Raw genomic sequence first — 20,170 nt, 5'->3', positions numbered from 1 at the left:
TCAGTAAAGAGAAGAGAGAGAGAGAGAGAGAGAGAAAACAAGAAAAGCTCTACAATGGGAGTAAGGACAGGACTTATCCACACCGGTTGCGTAAAGGCTCCTTTTCAACTGACATGGGGTGTCACTCTATTGTACTATCCTATGACATACCCCCATGTAAGTATCAAAGTATACATCATCATACTTAGTAGGAGGAGGATCTTGGACGTTTGAGAGGCAAAGAGAGAGAGAGGGAGTAGGGGAGAGGGAGAGAGCGAAGCCTGCATCATCCCCGGGTTAATTCATCTCAAGGACGAGCTCGATCGCCGTGGACAAAACAGGCATCATCCTCGCGTCTAGATAACGGCACCGGCCGAGCTGGCTCTACCACCCACGTGCTGACCTATCAAATCCTTGTTCCTGAGCCGAATGGCCTCGACCCACCCACGGGAGGCAGGGCTAGCGCAACGTGGGTGCACATTATCAGGACTGTGGAAAGAAATGAAAGAAAAAAAAAAGATGAAAAAAGGAGATGCACACGTCAACCTCCCGTGGACCCCGATGCCGAAAGCTGGCTAAGTGGAAGCTGAGCCGTTTCGTGGGGCGCTCTCAGCTTGATGGAAGTTTTGTGTAAACATTTTGCAGGATCCCCCATGAAGCAAAAACTGGAACCGAGAATCCAAACGACGATAAGCCTAGATCAAGAAGGCCCGAAGGAAATTCTTTCACAAAAAGAAGGCGAGGATCAAGGAGGAAATCCCAATGCAGGGGAGAGGCAGGGGGGAGGGAGGAAAGGCGACAAGGGATTCTGGGTCGCAGCCGCTTAAGATGCAATTGTTGGATGTGACCCTTCCGCCCCCTCTTTCTTTCTTTTTCTTCGGTCGCCCATTTTTAGCAACAGCTTACTATGGTAGCACACACACACAGAGAAAAACGTGATAGTATATGCTGCATGACGACGTCGTTGTGAAGCAAGTTTGGTTGTTGGCGCGACCTAGCGGCAAAGTTCAATCTTGCAAGTCGCATCGCGTAGACTGCGAGGTAGTGAGGTTGGATGGCCAACAAAACTGTTAGCTGCAGGAAGCAGGGTTAGGAGGGTTGCCCCTTTTCTGGTTTTTCCACCCGTTGTTCCTGCAGTCTAGACGATGCGTAGCATGTTGAGTGAATAGCGACAGCGATATCGACAGCGACAGTTGTGGCGATAGGTCTTTCAACAAATCTCGAGTTGCATCGCGCCCCCGTCAACCCTGCGAGGATCTTGGCAATCTTTTCGGGTGCCGGGTGGTGCGAGGTAGCATTGGGGATTTCACTAATTGACCAGGTAGCGCAGCACTGATGGGCATCTCGATAAAGAAAGATGATGCTTCTGTCCTTGTTTTCTTGGTTCCTGGCTCGGGGTTCCTAAAAATGCAACACTGCACAACAACCTGGAATGCCATGATGGTCACATACATACGTAGTATTCACTCAAAAAATACTTTTATTCAAGCTCAGATAGAGTCTCATCCCGGATGGAGTCTCCGCCCCCCTTCTGAGACTGCCTACTTTTAATTCTTAACCTCATTTACCTTATATGAGTGAGGAGGGTACCAAGTGGAGGGATTACTAAAGAAATCACTTTCTGCAGTTACAGCACGTCAGGAATTGAACGAACGTTCCCTGCTTCATAAAATATATCATAAGATGTGAACATGATAAATAAATGCCCTTGACGTTTTCTCTTCTCAAGGTCGAGGGTCGAAGTGCGAGGGGCGAGGGGCGAGGGGGGCGACGACGCACCCATAGTCTGCTATTGGAGATCTGGACTCAGCTTGCCCATGAACAACACTTCTCCTCTCTTAGATTAGATTGAACCTTAAACCCTGACATTTTCGTTCTCCCCCGACCCCCTCTTCTCTATCTACAGGGCTACATTCGGAGCATATTATGGTGGTATTCTGGCCTCAGTCATCCACGTTAGGGGATTGGAGATGAGAGGAAGAGGGAAACACAAAAGCATCCCACATTCCGTAAAGTATGGCCAGTAAGACTACTCCATGTGGCTTTCGACTAAAATGGCGATTGTGAAAAAGCATCCTTCCTCTTTGGCTGAAATGAAGGGCTAGACCGTAGCTGAACTTAATTGTGCATGTGCTGCGTGGCCCAAACAATGGGTCACTAAGCACAGAGGCGACGCACTGCCGACAATAAAATGGAGACTCCGACGGATCTGCATTGTTGTATACACGCGGGTTGGTGGTACAAAATCTCCCGCCGCGCTACGATTCGGCACACAAACACAGTGTAGCAATTTTGCTTTTCTTGCCTGGTCAACAGTGTGGTGCAGCCACATCTGATTCGTATTGAGTAATGAAAGAAGGGAAACCCATGCGAGTCACCCAAGAAGAAGGAAGAAATATACCCAGTCCTTGAGACACTGTGTATAGAATAGACAGATGAATCATACTATAATCATTTGGTGATCGCGAGCTGTAAGGCTAAGTCTGTCCAATGACTGAGTCATAAGCAAAAGTTACCTGGTTTGTTTTTTTTTCCTCTCACGTTTTTTCCCCCTCCCTTTCCTCTATCGCGCCTATCCTCTCACAGCCTCTTTCTTCAATCTTTCAGCTCACTCTATAAACTTTCTGGCCCTGGCACAAGAAGCGGTCAAACGCAATGTAACGCGCAAGCAGAGCGCATATCTACACCCTGGTGGGTTTCTTGGGCCCACAGATCTTGCCATTGACGGCATTTGGGATCTACATGGCGAACTTGGGCGTCGCGGGCATGTCAGGGCAGAGTCTTGGTCCCGGCAGCTTTCACCACTACAGTATAGTACACTCAGTACTTACTTACTCAACAAGACCGCTTTCCAACTGCCACCCAAGGGCCGGCCGTGGGTATCCACATATGCGGCTCTAGTTGACCTCATCATAATAGCGTGTCAGCCCTTCACAATCTCCGACCAAGTGCCCGACAGAAGAGGCGAAAAAAGAAGAGGAGGAAAAAAAACGGGAAGGAAAAAAAAAACAAAAAGAAAAACCAGTCCTAATTATCGCCCAGCCCTCTCTCCCTTTAGCTGCAGATCTGCGCCACAATCGCCCCCTCCGCCCAACGTTGCCGTCAGGGTTACTACAATGTCGGCAGATAAACCCGATCGAGCATCAAGAACCAACCCGAATGCGACTCCACTTTGTTGAGGATGTGAAAGGCCCTGTGATTTGTCGGTCATGACAAACCCACGGAGGATGTTTTGACGCGAGACGTTCTGCGTTAACCAGGCAGGCGACTGTATATAGGTTGCGACTGATTACTACATGGAGAAAGAGGAAAAATGATAGGGAAAAAAAGAGCTACGAGTCTCACCAATTCAGCACGGGCTGGCTCAGACTGTTAAGTGCACAAAATGCACGAGCCCTACAGTCCTGGGCAACAGGACCATCCCTGGGACATGATCGTGCCGCAAGGCTATAGCACTTTGATAACGGAAATTATCACACGAGGTCGGGGTTTTTGGAGCGGGAGCTAACGGATAGTAGAGCAATGTCAAAGCCATGCATGGCTTCGTATTTTTATGATATCCTAGAGGCACCCGTGCGGCACAGAAAGTCGAATTGATCTCTTGCTTTTTCGAGTTGTCGTGTGATAATGAGGTTGTAATCACCAAATATTCAACGGAGTATTGTCCGTTTGATGGGTCCTTCCCATTTAAGCACATGTTGAAGCAGCATGCAGGACGGAGGAGAGTGAATCATCCCCGACTTCTGATTCGTTCACGGCTTATCTTGTTGGGGGAGCATCGTGGAATAATACGTTCTTGGCAGAAGACAATGGAAGAGCGGAAGACGAGATGCCGTACTTGCTAAGGCGCTTGGTGAGGTTCGAGACTGATGTTGATCAGCAAGGCCGACGTGTTCTTCCTTTTTTGACGAATAATAGCACGGGCTAATAAGGCTAAGCATTACCCTACACTTTCCTTACAGTGGACATTTCCCTATGGCGTAATCTGATAGCCTGCAAATCTGGCCTGGAGGACAGGGAATGCATAGTCAATGTCTCCGCTCCTTCCGAGGAGCTGAATTGTGTGGCCCAAAGGGAAACAAGCACGATACTTTGAGGGGGAAGGGGGTGGACCTCTTCCTCCCTCCATCTTGTCCATGGAGAGAAACCTTAGATTCTAGGCACGAACATGTCACGCAGCTTCAGGATCGGCCGCCATGTCATCTACCTATACTGACTATGTCAGAAGGCTACCTAGTCAATTGCCGGTCACTTCGATAAGAAGACGGAACTATACTGTGTATCCTTGTGCCTCGATAGACTCGCCAGCAGAGGCCTGTCTTGGAACCTCCACAAAACTAATATTTCTGGGATGGACTCATCTAAGTTTGGATTCGAGGCTGAAGCACGATTCAGTAGCATGAAGATCGTCGGCACACTTTGCGAACAAATTGAGATCTTTTACCTTTCCAATATGGGAATAGACGGAGCTTAGCGATAGCGTTTGGAGAAACTTTTGGCTGTTTTGACAGCTGTCAAGGAATGCAGTCACCTACATCATCCGTCCAAATGGGGTGGCTTAAGTGCTTGTCTGCTCGGGCACGAGTGATCTCGGTCCAGAGTCCTGGGAATCTCGCACGAACCACCGTCACGACCCAGCAGCGAAGGTGGCTGAGAGAACGGCAATACGTTATCTCTATGATTTGCGGTGACAATGGGGTATGTTGTAGACAGACAATAGGTTATAAGCTCCATAAAATTCCCTGTTCCAGCTTCTGTCAGGTTGCCGTCCGCCGAGTTTATTGAAGCGTTTGATGCAGATCTCTGGTCGTCGTCGTGTCGAATGTGCCGTGCTAGCCGACATCAGAATCTTGGAAGAGTCCAAACCCCTCAACACGCTACACGCATCATCGACGCCACTATCGCAAACAGGCGAGTGTCAAGACCGAAAAAAGATGCTCGCTGAACAATATCGAGACTTCTATGCCTAATTTTACCTCAACTTACCGCGAACAGCTATAAACATTTTTGATACCCCTTTCTAAGCAAGCCCAATTAGATCCGTAAACGCGATGTCAACCGTATCGGGACCTGACCAAGTACTCCCTCAGTGACTGTTCTATAGACTCTGGAGGAATAGACGGCGTACAGGTCTGCATCACTATGCCTCACCGAAACGGAATTATGGACACCCAGCCGAGCTGCAGAAGGGTCAGGAGCATCAGCTGTTTGCTCGTAATAAAGGGGATGCTACGTTTCTTACTTCAGCATAGATGGCTCGACCTTCCAAAGCTCCCTTGCCCCAGGCCAATAATGGCGATTGTTTGAGCTGTGATACAAGTTGTCCTATCTGAAAAAAAACTGGGCTGAGTGTTCTGCATAGAACAATCCCAACGATGTGTTTGTTATAGAAATTAGATCCACTAAATTATATCTAACTCTTACAGGTATCCGTAGGCATTTTGACAAGTACTAGATTTGTCACCTGCGTAACATGCTGTCAATTAAGAGAAAAGTCAATTCAATATGTCGTTGCGTGATACAATTACATAATGAAGCTGTAATTGAAAATGTGTAGCCTCAGTTTAGACACCACAACCCATCAATGACTCTACTCATTGGAGGTCGTTATGTATAATTCATCCTATTACAACAAATTCGCGTCGTTCTTCCCAGGTGGCTATAGTCCAATCTTTTCGCATCTCTGGGCAGGTGAAAGTGCAGACGCCAAACGGCGAAGCAGAGCAGGAAGTAGAACGCATTAGAAAAAAGCAAAAGATGAAGAGCGGGGTATCCTTTGGGAATCATGGATGAATCTAAGCTGGACACTTTACTGGTAAATTTACTGGTAGAGGGAGAGTCAGGCTTCGAATGGCTTAGTAGAGATGTAATTACATCAGTGCCACAACTCCCCTGTTACTGAAGTGGATGCTCAACTCATCTTTCGCATATGTAATGTTGCAGATTAGGCTGGCTAGAGTTTGACACTCAGATGAATGCACAAGTCCATGCACTATGGTGTATCCCTCTTCTTTCTGTCAGCGCCCGATAGGGGCCAAATCAGCGGCAGGTAAGGGAGGGCGGAAAACCACGCAAGCCAGGTTGACTGTGACCAGCACTTCGGTGCTTATTGTTACTTAGGTGCTGGCCATGAGCGATACGCCATAAACAGTATGCAACCATATACTTTGACTCCCGTTTACTAATTATGATATCTCTTTAAGGAACCACGCATGGAGAAGTGGAAAAAAGAGTGAGACGTAAACTTTTTCTGGTTACGTGGAGGTGGAATTCTTATTCCTGCACTTTACCATAGAAATCGCTCACACTTCTGGTAAGACTTTTTCTGTGATTATGTGCGGGCGAGTATCAGTTTTCTGACTCGAAGTGCCGAATGATGAAGAGCCAGGAAATCTTTTCTGTCACCTTGGCTCAGGGGCCAGAATTGCGACCGTGCATGTCGAACAAGGCTGTAAGAGGGATCAACAGTAAGCCACTTGCGGCTCTACGCCAGCAGGGCAACGCGTATGTATCATGTACATGATATCCTTGACGTTATGAACTCAGACCTGGGCTTGTGGCAGCTCCTGGGCTTGGCATTGCATGATTACTGCAGTGGTCAGCTTCCGGTATCACCAAGACAAGCACATGCAGGTAAGATGCAACCTGCGGGGGGGCCTGTCCTGATACTTTCACACGTGGCGGGCTTGCTGGACTAATTATGCATGTGTAGATGATCGTCCGTTGCATGCATGTGGTGTGAGACAATGGATGGTGGCTGGACTCCGTGTTTTCAGACACATAGGTGCTTCAGACTGAATAAATCAGTCGGCCTTCAAGTATATTTAATACCTCCTGGAGAAGTCAATGAACCAGACTCTGGTCCTCAAGTTCTCACAACTTCTCAAACTACCCACAAGCTAAACGGCGGCTGTCTCTTAAAAGGTTTTCTGTCCCTTTCGTCTGAGAATTAGCCCATTTCATTTGACGACAACCACTCTAAAGCCACATCCCTACTCAATTTCGAATATCACTCAGCTTTCATTTAAAATCCGTATGCGCTTCGAACAGCGTTAGTTCTCAAATTGTACTCATCAAACTGTTCCAGGAAACCAAAAAGATGGCTCTGTAAGCGGCCGTAAAAAAATTATCCCTGAGTTGGTAACCTTGAATGGCAGGAGAAGCTGAGACAAAACTCGATAGTACCCTTTCAACACTTCGGGTCCGACGAAGCCGCTCACTGAGCCGCAATCTTCGCCAACGCCGAATTCAAATGTTTCTTGCGTCGCCTTTACGAGATTGCAATGCCGTTTTCCAAGCATCATATACGATGGAAGGCGTCAGGGCCAAGCGAAGACGCATACAAAAAAAGCTAAAGAGACATATGCGCGTCCTTGATCAGAGTAACTCTGGAACAGAACCGGTCACGGAGCTCTCAGCAGATAATTATCGTGAAACAACAGAGAGACAAAACAGACTGGAAAGATTGTCGCATGATCTTGCTGGGGTAGGTCTGTGGGCTTTAGAGTAGGATATAGAGGCCTCAATCACGCTGAAGCCGACTTCAACAGAGACTCGTGGTAGCGAGGGAATCTGGCCTAGGCGAAGAGCTATGCTGGAGGCACCAACCTGCTGCTTTTTGTTACGACTGAGCCATAGGTAGAAGATGAGATAGTTGTCATCCTACATGGAGATACCAAAGACCCAAGAATGCCACTAAACAGTTCAAATGAGGATTCCGTGACTGGTGCATATCGAAACTCGTCCCCCTCCCCCAACCCCCCCGATCACATATCATCCTGCCCCTCAGGGTTCAATGAGTGAACATCCAATCGGACAACGAAGCGGACATTGCCTGACTGAGTGCCTCATCCAGTAAAATGATGATCACCTTGTCTTTCCAATACTCCCACGTGTCACCCTTGTCGCGGGACTTCTGAAGCTTGGTGTGAACCGGGGGTAAGCATGGCGATGTGGCTGCGCACACCGCATCTCTGCAGATCCTCGTATTTCAATGCATGTAACATTTACTTGAACACAATGTGCACTTTTGAGAGATATAATACCGCGTATTATCATGGAGCAGGCATTCGCGTAGTTTCATAGTCACATTTGCCCCGGCTATTGTTGCTTAGCACTGCGCAGAATGATCCCCGGTTCCCAGTCTTCCACAATGAAAGCCTCATTGCAGAACCCTTTCAGAAAGTGATGGATTTTAGCTGGGAAGGTGGAGCACGGTGCCCTCTAGTTTGTAGTATGACAGGACAGACATGATTATTGGCACATTGCTAAGGCGAGAGTCGCCACAGAAGCCGGGGAAACCTGTCGGGCGGCTTGTATACCGACGCTCCCTCAGCCACCGCCCTTCGCTTACATCTTGCTAATGGCCGTATGGGGCCAAGTGTGTGTAGAATGTGAAAGCGATCATGCACTTCTGACAACTACAGAGGAACACATCCAACTTCCGACTACCCATGGCGGAACGAGGCGGCATCAGGTTTAGGGGTGGGATCCCCTGCAAGATGAATGTCATTCTCGGTTTGTGTTTCAAAAGTTGCATGCTTTACTTTGCTAGTAAGATTAGTGCTTACGAACGCTACCACCGCCACGTGGACCAGGACAATCACGCATTAGCGCTGAGTGAAGCATGCATTATTCATGGGTCCATCTTGTATGATATCATGCGCTGCAACCCGTCAATAATGGTTTTATACCATGATATACGGCGCTATTACAGGGTTACTCTTTTTGCGGCCTACAGCTAGATGATCGGCAGGCTTTGTACACTCAAATGGTCAGTAGAGCTGACAAATGTCGAATCCAGACTGCCGACTATGGTGTATGCGCAGTCAAGGACACACCCATGGGCTGTCTCTCTCTTAGGCAAGGAGGTTTCCTTAGTCTTGAAGCCCCTTGCGAGCGACCGAAGACAGTTTCTATGGGTGCCTAATCACTCATTTCCATATTTCGGACAAGCTTGTTTGTCATGAAGTGGCATGATTCCTTGAGCCCAACGCCTACCTTGAGACTAGACTGACTGCAAGATCTTACGCTATGAAGCATACGACGTGGCATCCCAGGGAAGCCCCGTATCTGTTCTTGTCGCCAGGCTGAGAAACGGGCCAGTCTATAATGCTTGTAAACCTAAAGAAGCGCGCATTTAGAATCATTAGCCTGCGGGCGGAATGCACTGGCTTGCCTTCGAAGTCGGTCTCAGCTTTGGTGCTAAGGCAATGGGGAGAATGGTACCTCAGCCTGGGCACGGTACTAAAGTACGGCTCCTGGCCTCGGTCAGCAAACAAGCAGAAGGCGATTAGGAGGCCCGCAGATCTTCTGACCGCTATGAGCTCCCAGGCGCGGGGCCAAAAATCGCTGCAGACACCAGCCTGCAATCCCACCTTCCCCATTCGATGAGAACTGCGCTCACTTCTGCAATACCATGCTCAGCACATAGACCGCAGGTTTTAGGTGGCATGCAAAGCCTTGCAAAGAATACCTGCGTGTTATTTTCTAAAAATACTGGATGTTGAGCCTCGATCAAATGAGTTCTCCAATGAGACACAATCTGTGCCTCTGCGGACTAAGGGCAGTTGATTGGACCCTCGGTTGCGTACATTTCTGCTCCAGCGCTCGGTGACATCCAAGGGTCGTTGTCTGCCAGCACGTGATCCTGTGCTAAACAGGGGGCGCTGGTTGCCACGTGGTAGGCTTGCACTATGGTAGACGTGCCCCACCTCCTCAACGGGGTGTGAGATTCAGGGATGTTCATGACAAGTCTCGTATGAGTCGTCTGCACAACACATTACGTAGGCTCATACCTGGGCAACTTCGTGGTGCTTGGTAAAAAGATGGAGAAAGAAGGTTTCAATAAGGTTTCTCACATCCTTTACCTTCGCTGTTTAAGTACTTAATTATATGAGTATGCTTCAGAACATCTTTCCATCGAAACTCACCGCATCGTAGTGGCTTTCCGGACAGTGGGGCAACATACCATGCTGCCAGTCTATTATGGGCCTTACCGAATATCCGCTCTGCCAAGCAGGAAATTAGAGGCAGCTCTGTCAAGAACAGCAGTTCATAAAGCATTCAAGGTCTACTGTAGTTGTTATCGAACGTTCACTGTTTTTTAAAATAAAAAAACCAACAACAACTAGCTATGGGATTTAGCCCAGTTCCGAAATATTATCATACTATAAATAAAGAAAGAAAGAAAGGAAAGAAGAAGAAGAAGAAAAGAAAAAAAAAAAGGGGGGGGGGGGTCATCTACTACTGCAATGCTTATCCGCATTAGTATAACCACCAGAAAATTGCTGATCACAAGTCAAATTGGCCCTTGGGACAAGAAAGAGTAAATGCGAAGAAGAAATCTGCACTGAGAACCGGAGCGTAATTTTGAAGGGAGGGCAGGCTAAAATAGAGACTTTGTAGAGAATGAACCCAATAGAACAGTCTCGAAAGTACTTGTTCATAGCAATTCATGATTGAACTCCCAAATAGACGAGATCAGCAACAATGTTCTCATGCAGGAGTGTCATGTAAGCACTTCATGTCTGCGTTGAGTTTCTGCGGGCGGATTAGCATACCTTGCCATTCCCATTTCCGACCCAAAACAATACAACTTCATTCTTGTTACATCATGTTTGAAACTAACTTCCATATCAGGTTTGATGCAATCCAGCCGGATCCGAGTACTTGCCACGTGCCTTCATGGATGGCCTTACAAGCACCTTGATGCTAATGCTGCCTACATATTCTTCTTGACATGTGATATTTCGAGCGCTTCCATGATATCTGAAATCAAGATCAAACTGCACCTATTTTAATATATGCATTGTCCCAAATATCTCCTGCTATTTACAGAATCATTGTGACAAAGTTCACAATTTCACTTCCCCGCCCATTTCAATGTTCCCTTTAACATTAAGTCCATATCGTAGTCATTCCTTTCTACAAACTTGTTGAAAAAGTTGATGCTGTACTTTGCAACTGGTATTCCTCATCGTGGAGACGCAGTCGCTGAGACTCGTCCATTTTTTCATGATCAGTATCCATACAGAGAGAGTCTCGTCTGAGGTGGCCAACGTCGATCATAGCAACTGCTGTTGTGTCATTTCCGATGAGAAACTTGGGAGCGCTCGGGTCTGACACGTCAAGACCAGCCAGAGTATCATCTGGTCCAGCTATTGGAACAAACATTGCCGTCTTTGACCATGTTCCAGCGCCGAGTTCCTCATGTGCTAGTCTTTGGAGTTGAAGCGGGTGGTGTATGCGCCATTCGAGAGATTCATAGAGGCGTCTTCTGTAGTGATAGATGCAGTGCGGTAGGAGATATGAAGTCGCGATAGATATCACTCCGAAAATGAAGATTAAAAGCAGAGCAAACATGCTGAACGAAGTGTAAGCCGCACTCGTAATTTTCTATAAGTTGTTTGTAATGATCAGCTAGTGCATATATATGACAGAGTTGAGGAGGAATCAGGTTCTCTGGTAAGAATAAGAAGGTGTTCGTTCGGTGATGGACAAGCCTACCTGATTTCGACAAAGAACCTCCTCTTCGGTGTTTCCAGGGGTTGATATGAAGCTCCCCGGTATCGAGCTAATACCGGGCCCCGTGGCAAGGCTGATGAACAGATATTGCCATGCTGCCAAGTTTATCTGAAACCATCGTTCGACCTCGATTTGCCACTGGTTGTCTGGCAATCCGGGTTGGAAGCCAGAGGTCAAACTCTGTTTTGCCTCTAACGCTGATGAGCTCATAACCTTCACGATTTGATATATAGTCATGCCATTGAGGTGGAAGTCGTTTAGCAACCAGTCGAAACTGTTTCTGTAGCTCGCTGAGCGGTCTTCAATCAGACCCTTTGCTGCTGGAAATACGTCGTAGACCCCAAGCAAAGGTGTGCAGTCGGAGCCACTTCCAGTAGGAACACAGATCTGCTGTTGTGAGGAACACGCGAGGGGTGACGCAGGCTGGTCTGAGAAGTAAAAAGAGTAACCCTCAGAGAGCTGCGTGGTCGCGCGAAACAACGGATCCAAGACTTCTTCCAGATACAAGATCTGATTTGCCGAGATGAAAAAGAGCGAGAGGTCCGCGTTGGTTATGGTGAGCTCTGTAATTGGATCAAATTCGGAGCCCAGTGCTTCCGAGGCATTCAGAGTTCCGTTGTTCGAGTAGACTGAAAACACACTTCAGGCAGCTTAGTATGCTTTTTCGCTTGACTTTTGGAGAATCATGAAGAACCATCTTACTCAATATTGTAATCATCATTAGTTTGTGCCACATCAAAGTTCGCACTTTGGATGGCAAGCTTTCTGAGCTCCCATAGCTCGTCGTTCGTCCACTCGTACGTAAAATTTCCACCACTTGGCCCATACCAATATTGGGTGTAGGACCGATCATCGGACAGGTTGAAGTTGGTAGTGTAGCCTTCTGTGCGAATTGGTGCGCATTCTACTCTCATTCTGATCTGAAATTGCTGGCCATCGGGTGTATTGAGCCCGAAATCTTCGCGACTGTCGACCAAACCAGAATCGAGTACGATAGTGCTGTTGTCATCGAGGCAAATGTTCTTGTCGAAGGGGCACTCAGCAGTGGTTGTGATGTTATAAGGAAGATTCCGGTGCACGAAAGTGTCACAACCAACCAAGTTTGAGTCATCGGAACCATAACACTGTTCAGCGTAGTTTGTTGATGACTCCAAGTATTGATAGAGCCAGGTGAAAAGCAGGGCTTCGTCATAGGTAGTCGCATTCACAGAAGTCCTGCAGCTCGTGTCAGCTCAGAAGACTAGGACTCCCAAGACATAAGAAAATAAATCAAGAAGAGACAAAAGAGTAGGAGATTTGTTTTCCCGGGGGGGGGGGGGTGGGGGCGCGTGGGAGGTGGGTTACTTGATTTTTGGGAGGTCTTTTGATGGGTCAGGGGACAACACTTTGCCTTCACACGTACACAAAACCGCAATGTTCGCTTAATAATAGCACCTCATTCCCCATGGCTGATGAAACTTGCGAGGAAAAAACAGACGCCACTGTCCAGCTGGCGAGCCAGAAAATAGAGAGGACTAGTAAGGGAAGAGAACGCGTCCACACATGTTTCCCGATGAGGCGCCAGGCGCAGAAAAGCCTTGCGAAGTCAGCAACGCCATTCATGGCATCGGAGCTATTCCTCAGGAGAACCTGTCTTTGGTGGTAGATCGCATCGCAAGGAGAGTTGTTGGAATATGAAAAGTGAAGGGTGAAACAAACAATGCGCCACAGACGCGCTCCAACGAGGGTCACACAAAAAGAGATCAGGGCAATGAGGAGGTTGGCGTCAGACTGGACAAGCGTCAGGGTCCAGCCAAATACTGAGCCACGAGACCAATTAGTCCATAACCCAGTTCTTACTCCCAAGGAGTCTGTGGAATTATCGGTGGACATGGCTTGGACTTCGAGACACTTGTAAGGTCAGAGATTGAGTTGGATTTCAAGCTCAGAGATTTGGTTGCTTTTACCTCATGATCAGCCCCCTTTAGTGGGCTGGAGGCTTCTACATGTTTTTTGTCTGTTGGTTCTGTGTTGGCTCCACATCCGGCCTTGAAAGCGTAAAGTGCAACACAACTTTCCTGTCTGTTGGTTCTCGGTTCAGGGAATCAAATCCTTCAGCTGAAAAATTTCATGTTATCTCGGGGGGAGGGGGGGGGGGGAATAAAAGAATGATTTGCCAGTCCTGAAGATGTGAGAGCTCGGTATACTTGGATTGACATTGAGCAAAGTTTTTAAATACCATCGAAAACATTAATCATTGTTTCCGCGAGCGATGATTTTGCAGAAGTGAACCAATCCAAGAAATTGTCACTGAATGCTAAAGTGGAAATGATAAGCAGCCCCCACCCTCGAACTATCTACATCTGACACCCAAAACTTCATTGCAACATGCATAGATTCATTGTCCATGAACGGTTGCTGATATCATCCCGGCGGATAGCGGTATAGAGGTCCAGACGTCGGTGAAAGCCTCGTCAGTGGGTGGCATGTGACCATAATACGAATGACTGACAGAACAGTATTTGTTTATCGTTTAATATATCAAGCTGAAGTTTGATTGCACCCCTAGTACAAAGTCTTGAGTGGCGGGAAGTATGAAGTTCAGGATCACAGCTGATGGAAAGGAGGGGGAGGCAAATATGTAGTGGGAACATGAATGGGAGTCAGACTCATTGGGCCTTGAGGCGAGGTCGAGTGATACGATGAATTATTTGCCCTTGGAAACTGGATTATATCTAGGCGGATAGAGCTTCAAATGCAGCGGAGTTCTGGGCACCATCCTGTTCCATTCTGTCTCGTGTGGTTATGTGTGTACTTTAGGCAGCGCGCTTCTCGGGCATGCATTGGCTACACTGTACACGTTCATGCTCGTAACCGAACAGAGAGAGCAGTACAGTAAATGCAAACAACGGAAAGCATGAACCTATGAACTAAGGTATCCTCCTGATGAGGAATGTTCAAAGTAAATCATTGTGCTATGGAATATCTTGAACTCGAGTCACAGTAGGAGCAAACATCATTCAACATATAATCAACTCTTGGTTTGTATACGTGGTTGAAACGTGGGGTTCATTCTTTGGTTCGCTGCTGATGCATCTGAAACGGAGTGCTCAAAAGTAGTGAGAACCGTGACAGGAGCCGGGACTGCTCGGATGCATTAGACTGGTCCAGTAAAGCTGCCTCCCCCCCTCTCACCCCTTCTCTGCGCTTGTAGATGTAGATGTGTAGCCCCCGGGCTCGCGTGCATTCCATAATATTCCACATTTCACATTCATGAAAATCGTGATGACATTCTCGTTATGTGACATTGAGTTGTGAAGCATGACTGAGGGTGTTGTCCGAGGCTTGACGAGGTGCGAACTCGAGATGTGGACCTATGACTGGACTGGGCCGTCAAAAAGTACTTGAACCACTATCTGACCTCTATTCGTTCGTTCCCAGTCCTAGGATGAGTGCCACGTAGTCGTCGCAAATATGTTTTGATGGCCTTCCTGGAACCGGCATCACAGGGTATTTATTGTTTCGTACGCACTTCTCATAAATAATTCTCAGATCGTCTATAATTTCTCCGCATATCGCTCTTTCTTCTGGCCTGAGCCTGAGCAATTTCAGTTCAATTAAGTCCAGAGTGTCGATAAGAAACTGTGTGATCTGTGGGTCATCTCGAAGCCAAGTGTATTGCTATAAAAGGTCAGTCTTCGGAATAGCCTCTCAGGATTGGACTTCAGCAAGGATTCCGCGGTACTCTTTGGGGTGACTCACTGCGACGACTGGCTTCTTCAATTTAGTAATGTTTGAAGTGCGGCCGTCAATTTCCATCCGCATTATGTTGAAATATGTGTTCTCTTTGATGACATTACGGTCATCAAGAGCTCGCTGCCGAGAAAAATCATCCCAAGCCTTATAGCCTTTGAGATACCACGTGGTAAACTCCAGAAGAACACAACCCCAAGTCCAGATATCGGATTTCTCTGTAGATTCACAATCAGGATAATTTTCTGGAGGTCTGTAAGTGGAGTTTCCTGAACAGCGATGCCCTTGCCGAGGGCGATCTCTCTCGGAGCCGTCAATCGTTGGCATGTAGAAGTCAGAGATCATCAATCTTTGCTGGTGGCGCGGCTGCTGTTTATCTCTCTGGAATATCTGGGCTTGCTCGAACCAGAGGATATTCTCCGGTTTGAGATTCCCATGATAACCACGGGTTTCTTTTGCCGCATGTTCGTCTAGGTTCCATCATAATCCGGTGGGCACGAGTGAATCTCCAGCAACCCGTTAGTGAGGCCGAGCAATTCTTGGGCGATCCAAATAGCAAACTCGTGGGTCCTAGGCATGCCGCCAGTTTCAGGATAACACTCTCAAAAGTCTCTCAAATTCCCATCAGCCCAAAGGAAAGTAAGGTAGTAACGGGCGCGCCACGAATAGGTGAGTTGTAGGTTCATGAGGTAGGCATGATTCTGGCTACTGAGCCTTCTGAAACCGAGATTATTTTGAGAAAGACACCAGCAGGGAGGCAGCGCACTGCGAAATAGTGGTTGATTGTCTGTATGGTTGATTAGTTGTGGCCTAACTTATTCAAAAGATATCATACGTACCGAAAGAATGCTATGGTGAGCCGGGTGAATCTTGACGCAGTAGATGTTCGGAATATTTTCGGCGCTTGTTCTAGACAAAGTGACTAGCTTATCTTCCAGAAATGGAAGAACGAGGCGAGAGTCCAGAATGTAATGTGGTAGTTGAGGGCAGTCCGTCGAGGTTTGTGCGAAAAAGGGAGCCAGGAAGTTCCACTGGTACGTGCAGAAACTTTCAATTTTAAGCCAGTGCCATATTGAGAACATATTGATAGGAAGTCTTTCCTCGCTGCCCTCCTGTCCTGATAGCCGATATACAGGCCCATAAAGCTCGAAGCGTGTGTCGGATCGATAAAATGGAAGATGCACATCATACAACCCGTCATTAATGAGACTTACGACAGTGCCGACCATATTTATTGTAAGAAGTGTTGCAAACAGCCTTTTGCGAGTGGTCCAAGATTCTGGCAGAAAGGGGCTGCTTTCGACCTGGACGAGAGAGCTGTTCCATCGCAAATTGCGTGGGCCAGGCGGACCAAATCCTCACGAGTTTTGTCTTTGAATATTCTATGAAGCTCCCTGAAGACGGCTTCGCATGATATGAGCCTTTCCAAATCGTCGTCTGGCAGGTATTTTTGATCACAAACTGATTCGTAGGGTACAAGTGCCTGTGAAGGCAACATTCTGCTCCTTATCGTATCCGAGAGTGGCTCCGCGTCCCAAAACTTAGGAGGCCCAATATCAAAGAATTCATCATGATCCCGGGATGTCGTAGTCTTGAGAAGAGATAAAGCGTGCATGGACTTGAGATGAAAAGTAGGGGATCTCCTTGCTCGCTCCATTCTGGTGCATGGGCAGCTCTGTGATCATTGATACCACTGTCATGCCACAGCATTTCGCTCGTCTTCGGAAGTTCATTGGACTTTGGCGAGTCAACCGTGGACACAGGATGCAGTAGATGGTCGTCAAAGTTGAGTGATAAGGCGAGAAGGTCTTCGTCCAGTCCACTCGGAAAGGATGCTTGGGAATGCGTTCCTCTGAGCCGACCGCGATCGTGCTCTTCGCCCTCGACCATGGAGACTGCCTTTTCATCGGCATCCACATTAGCTAACACAGGCACTGATATAAAACTCAGATCCTTGATATGCTGAGAGACATGCTCGTTTAACTTGCTTTCGAGTTTGTTGATGTCGCTTGTTCTCAGCACAGGCTGGATTTCGTCTGGTACACAGTCGCAGAGAGGGCATGCCCACTTGTCCTCTCTGATGAGTTCTTTCTGCTTCTTCCTAGACAGGCTCTCAAGCTGCTTGTCGCTGGGGGGCTCCCGGTCATGATTCTTGGCGTTCTTCATGTGTGCAACGAAGTCGCGATAGTCGTTGAATTGGGGCGATCCACCACTGTGGCCGACATTGCAAAACCAAGTTGACATGTGGACCTTCCGTGTCCAGTCTTCCGAATGAGTTGTGACCATGTGGTCGAGCCAATCTTTCATGTGCGCGAAGAACAAGAACGGCGATCTGCAGTTCTCCGAGACGCACACAAAGGGCTTGATGTCTTCGTGTATGTGGTCACTATTGATGAACTAGTGATGATGATCTTGTAAAACGAAACCCAGAATTTTCTGAGAACTCACTGCCAGTATTTTTTACCTTGCCTCAGTCTTTTGGCATCCAAGGGCTTAGCACAGAAAGGGCAGGCGCATTTCTCAGCACCGAGCTCAGTTTCAGGATTGGGAGGATACTCGATCCCGAAATCTCGAATTGAAGATCCGCTGCTTTTTGTAGACAAACTTGGACCTGCTTTTAGATTGTGCCGGACTGCTGCGCTGTCCAGGAAGCTATGACGACCTCATAATGTATGATATCTTGATTTTAGTGTACATGCTGGAGATATTAGCAAACACACAAAAGAGAAAGTCCTGTTCTAGCCTTAGTAATGCCATCTCTAATGTGGCTGTGTCTCGGCTATATAAATGTCATCACCATCCGGCCAGACAAACAAAGCAAGGTCACACAAAATACATAGAATAAGAAAGGCGCCTACCGTTTGGTAGACCGAAAAGAAAAGATGATTTGTCCATTCAGACCTAAAAGATTATCAGATCCAGTCTTGGATGACTAATCTGAGTTCTGGCACTACACTTGACATTTACCAGCCCATCACCACAACCAGCTGTATTTCATACTTTATTCAATGGGAATCTCAAACCATGAGTCAGCCCACCCGTTAAAGTATATGTGCTTGTTGCCAGACTCCACTGAGCTTGTCGATCCATCGCAGCAATACAGCTACACAGAATCGTGGATGGCATACTACATATTTCAGCAATCACCGGTTTCGGCTATGGACGCTACAAGTCTCTACAAGCTTTCAGTATACAGTAGAAAAGGATTACGACTTTGTAATCTAGTGGCATGATAGACAGGACAGACCATCAGATTAAATCGGTCAGCAGGAGACTTAGTGGGAGCCGCTGTGGTAGTATCACAAGCCGGAGAGATTCCAGAAGGTCCAGGCCCCTATGGGCGAGACCATGCACCAAATGCATCCACGCCAAGCCTATACTATGGTGCAGCGACACAAGCCGGATTCTGACAGGGGCTAGCCGAGCAGGCCTAGTACGGCCCGGCCGGATCGCCCGTGCGGTGCAGTGCGTCACAACCTCCTCCAAGGCCAGGGGCGGCTCTCCTCTAAGCACCTGGACCCTCTGTCGGGGCCACTATTTAAGAACCACGCTTCCCACTTCTCACATCAGCACCTCTACGAAACATCACACACAGCAAACAACCTGACCAGCCAAATCTACCTCGAGCCGCCCCCCAAATCAACCGCCGCATTCTCTACAACAGAGAAACCATCGGTTTGCTGCGATAGTATCGAGTCACCCAAACCGCCAGACGTCAAAAAGAAACCACCGCAACAATGAAGCCGGTGTCGTACCTCCTCTTGTTCCTCTCTGCCATCATGGGCATCAGCGCCGTGGACGTACAGAAGTCCTTCATCGTGTACTTCAACAAGGACACCCCCCAAGACGTTGTCAATTCCGCTATGCAGGTGATCAAGGATGCCAAGGGCCAGATCACCCACGAATATGATCTCATCAAGTACGCATGATCGTCCAGGAGCCCTCCCCCCCTTTCTTATCCTTCCACCTCTCCTCCCCAAACAGGAGCTACGTTCGTGTGCATGCTGGTGGACAGACAAGATAGAAAGAAGAGACCAGATGCTGACAAGATTGTGCTTTTCGTGTAGTGGCTTCGCCGCGACCGCCGGGGAGAAGGTGTTTGATAGCATGTTCACATGGGTCCAGTCCAACGGCGGTGCGATCGAAGAGGACAAAACTTATTCAACTCAGGGTGAGGGTAACGCACAGAGCGGGGGCTACCGGTACTAGCTGTCTCCGAGATGTCTTGACAGGCCATTCGAAAAGATGGCTGCTAGACGGATCGGGGTTCTCCCCTTTGCCTCATCTGCGAAAGATGGTTGTTTTGGATGGGATGGCGTTACAAGAAGAACAACGGATACATGACCTGTCTGTCTGGCTAGCGAATGATTTTCCTCTGGATTTTTGGCCGTATGGATGAGCAGGAGGGATAACCTGCAACGATCTCTCGAGGACTGGGTTGCGGGGTTCACACTGGACACTCGCTCTGCCGAACAAGGTCGATCAACTTGGCATTTGGAGTTATTGGTTGGTACGGAGTTCAATTCAGGTCCATTTTACTGCGACACCGTCCTTTATGGTGCTGTCTACCTCTAGTTGTCCACCGCATGGTCATTCATGTGCCCGCTGAATCGTCTGGTTATCCCTAAAAAGCTGATGTTCAGATCCCGTCCCCTTCCTCCCTTGCTTCCCACTGATCTTAGCCATGACAACGTTGGCTAAATACTGGTGTGACTCTTGTGGGTTTCTGGTGGCACAGTGCCATATTACCAAGTGCTGAAAGAAGGCATACGAACCCACTGCTCACGAGGGTGGCGGTCTACTTCTTGACACTGTTCTCGCTTGCTGCTCGGCTCCCATTCGGCGAGGCGGATTCCATCGTGCAGCACAAAGCATGGCCCGCCGCCACCAGGATGATGCCCACAGATGCCTGAGCATGAGTCTGTGGGTGACA

At 48.0% G+C, this 20,170-nt stretch overlaps 2 protein-coding genes across 2 annotated transcripts; one reads left to right on the top strand and one right to left on the bottom strand.

The window, feature by feature from the left end:
* Window positions 1–11,079: 11,079 nt before the first annotated feature.
* M406DRAFT_11941 (uncharacterized protein) lies at window positions 11,080–13,362 on the bottom strand (the record flags this gene model as incomplete). Its single annotated transcript, XM_040915373.1, has 4 exons — window positions 11,080–11,376; window positions 11,488–12,145; window positions 12,208–12,720; window positions 12,902–13,362. Coding segments are annotated over 4 exons (1,929 nt in total), but the record flags the coding sequence as incomplete, so codon positions are not given.
* A 5,500-nt stretch (window positions 13,363–18,862) lies between these two features.
* Window positions 18,863–19,780, top strand: M406DRAFT_322293 (uncharacterized protein). The gene is made up of 2 exons (XM_040919620.1): window positions 18,863–19,156; window positions 19,305–19,780. The coding sequence occupies exons 1-2, from the start codon at window positions 18,975–18,977 to the stop codon at window positions 19,444–19,446; spliced, it is 324 nt and encodes a 107-aa protein (XP_040777213.1). The 5' UTR covers window positions 18,863–18,974; the 3' UTR covers window positions 19,447–19,780.
* Window positions 19,781–20,170: the final 390 nt, after the last annotated feature.

This window comes from Cryphonectria parasitica (genome assembly GCF_011745365.1).
Source record: "Cryphonectria parasitica EP155 unplaced genomic scaffold M406scaffold_4, whole genome shotgun sequence".
NCBI classification, from domain to species: domain Eukaryota; kingdom Fungi; phylum Ascomycota; class Sordariomycetes; order Diaporthales; family Cryphonectriaceae; genus Cryphonectria; species Cryphonectria parasitica.
This window is presented reverse-complemented; position numbering and strand designations above follow the sequence as displayed.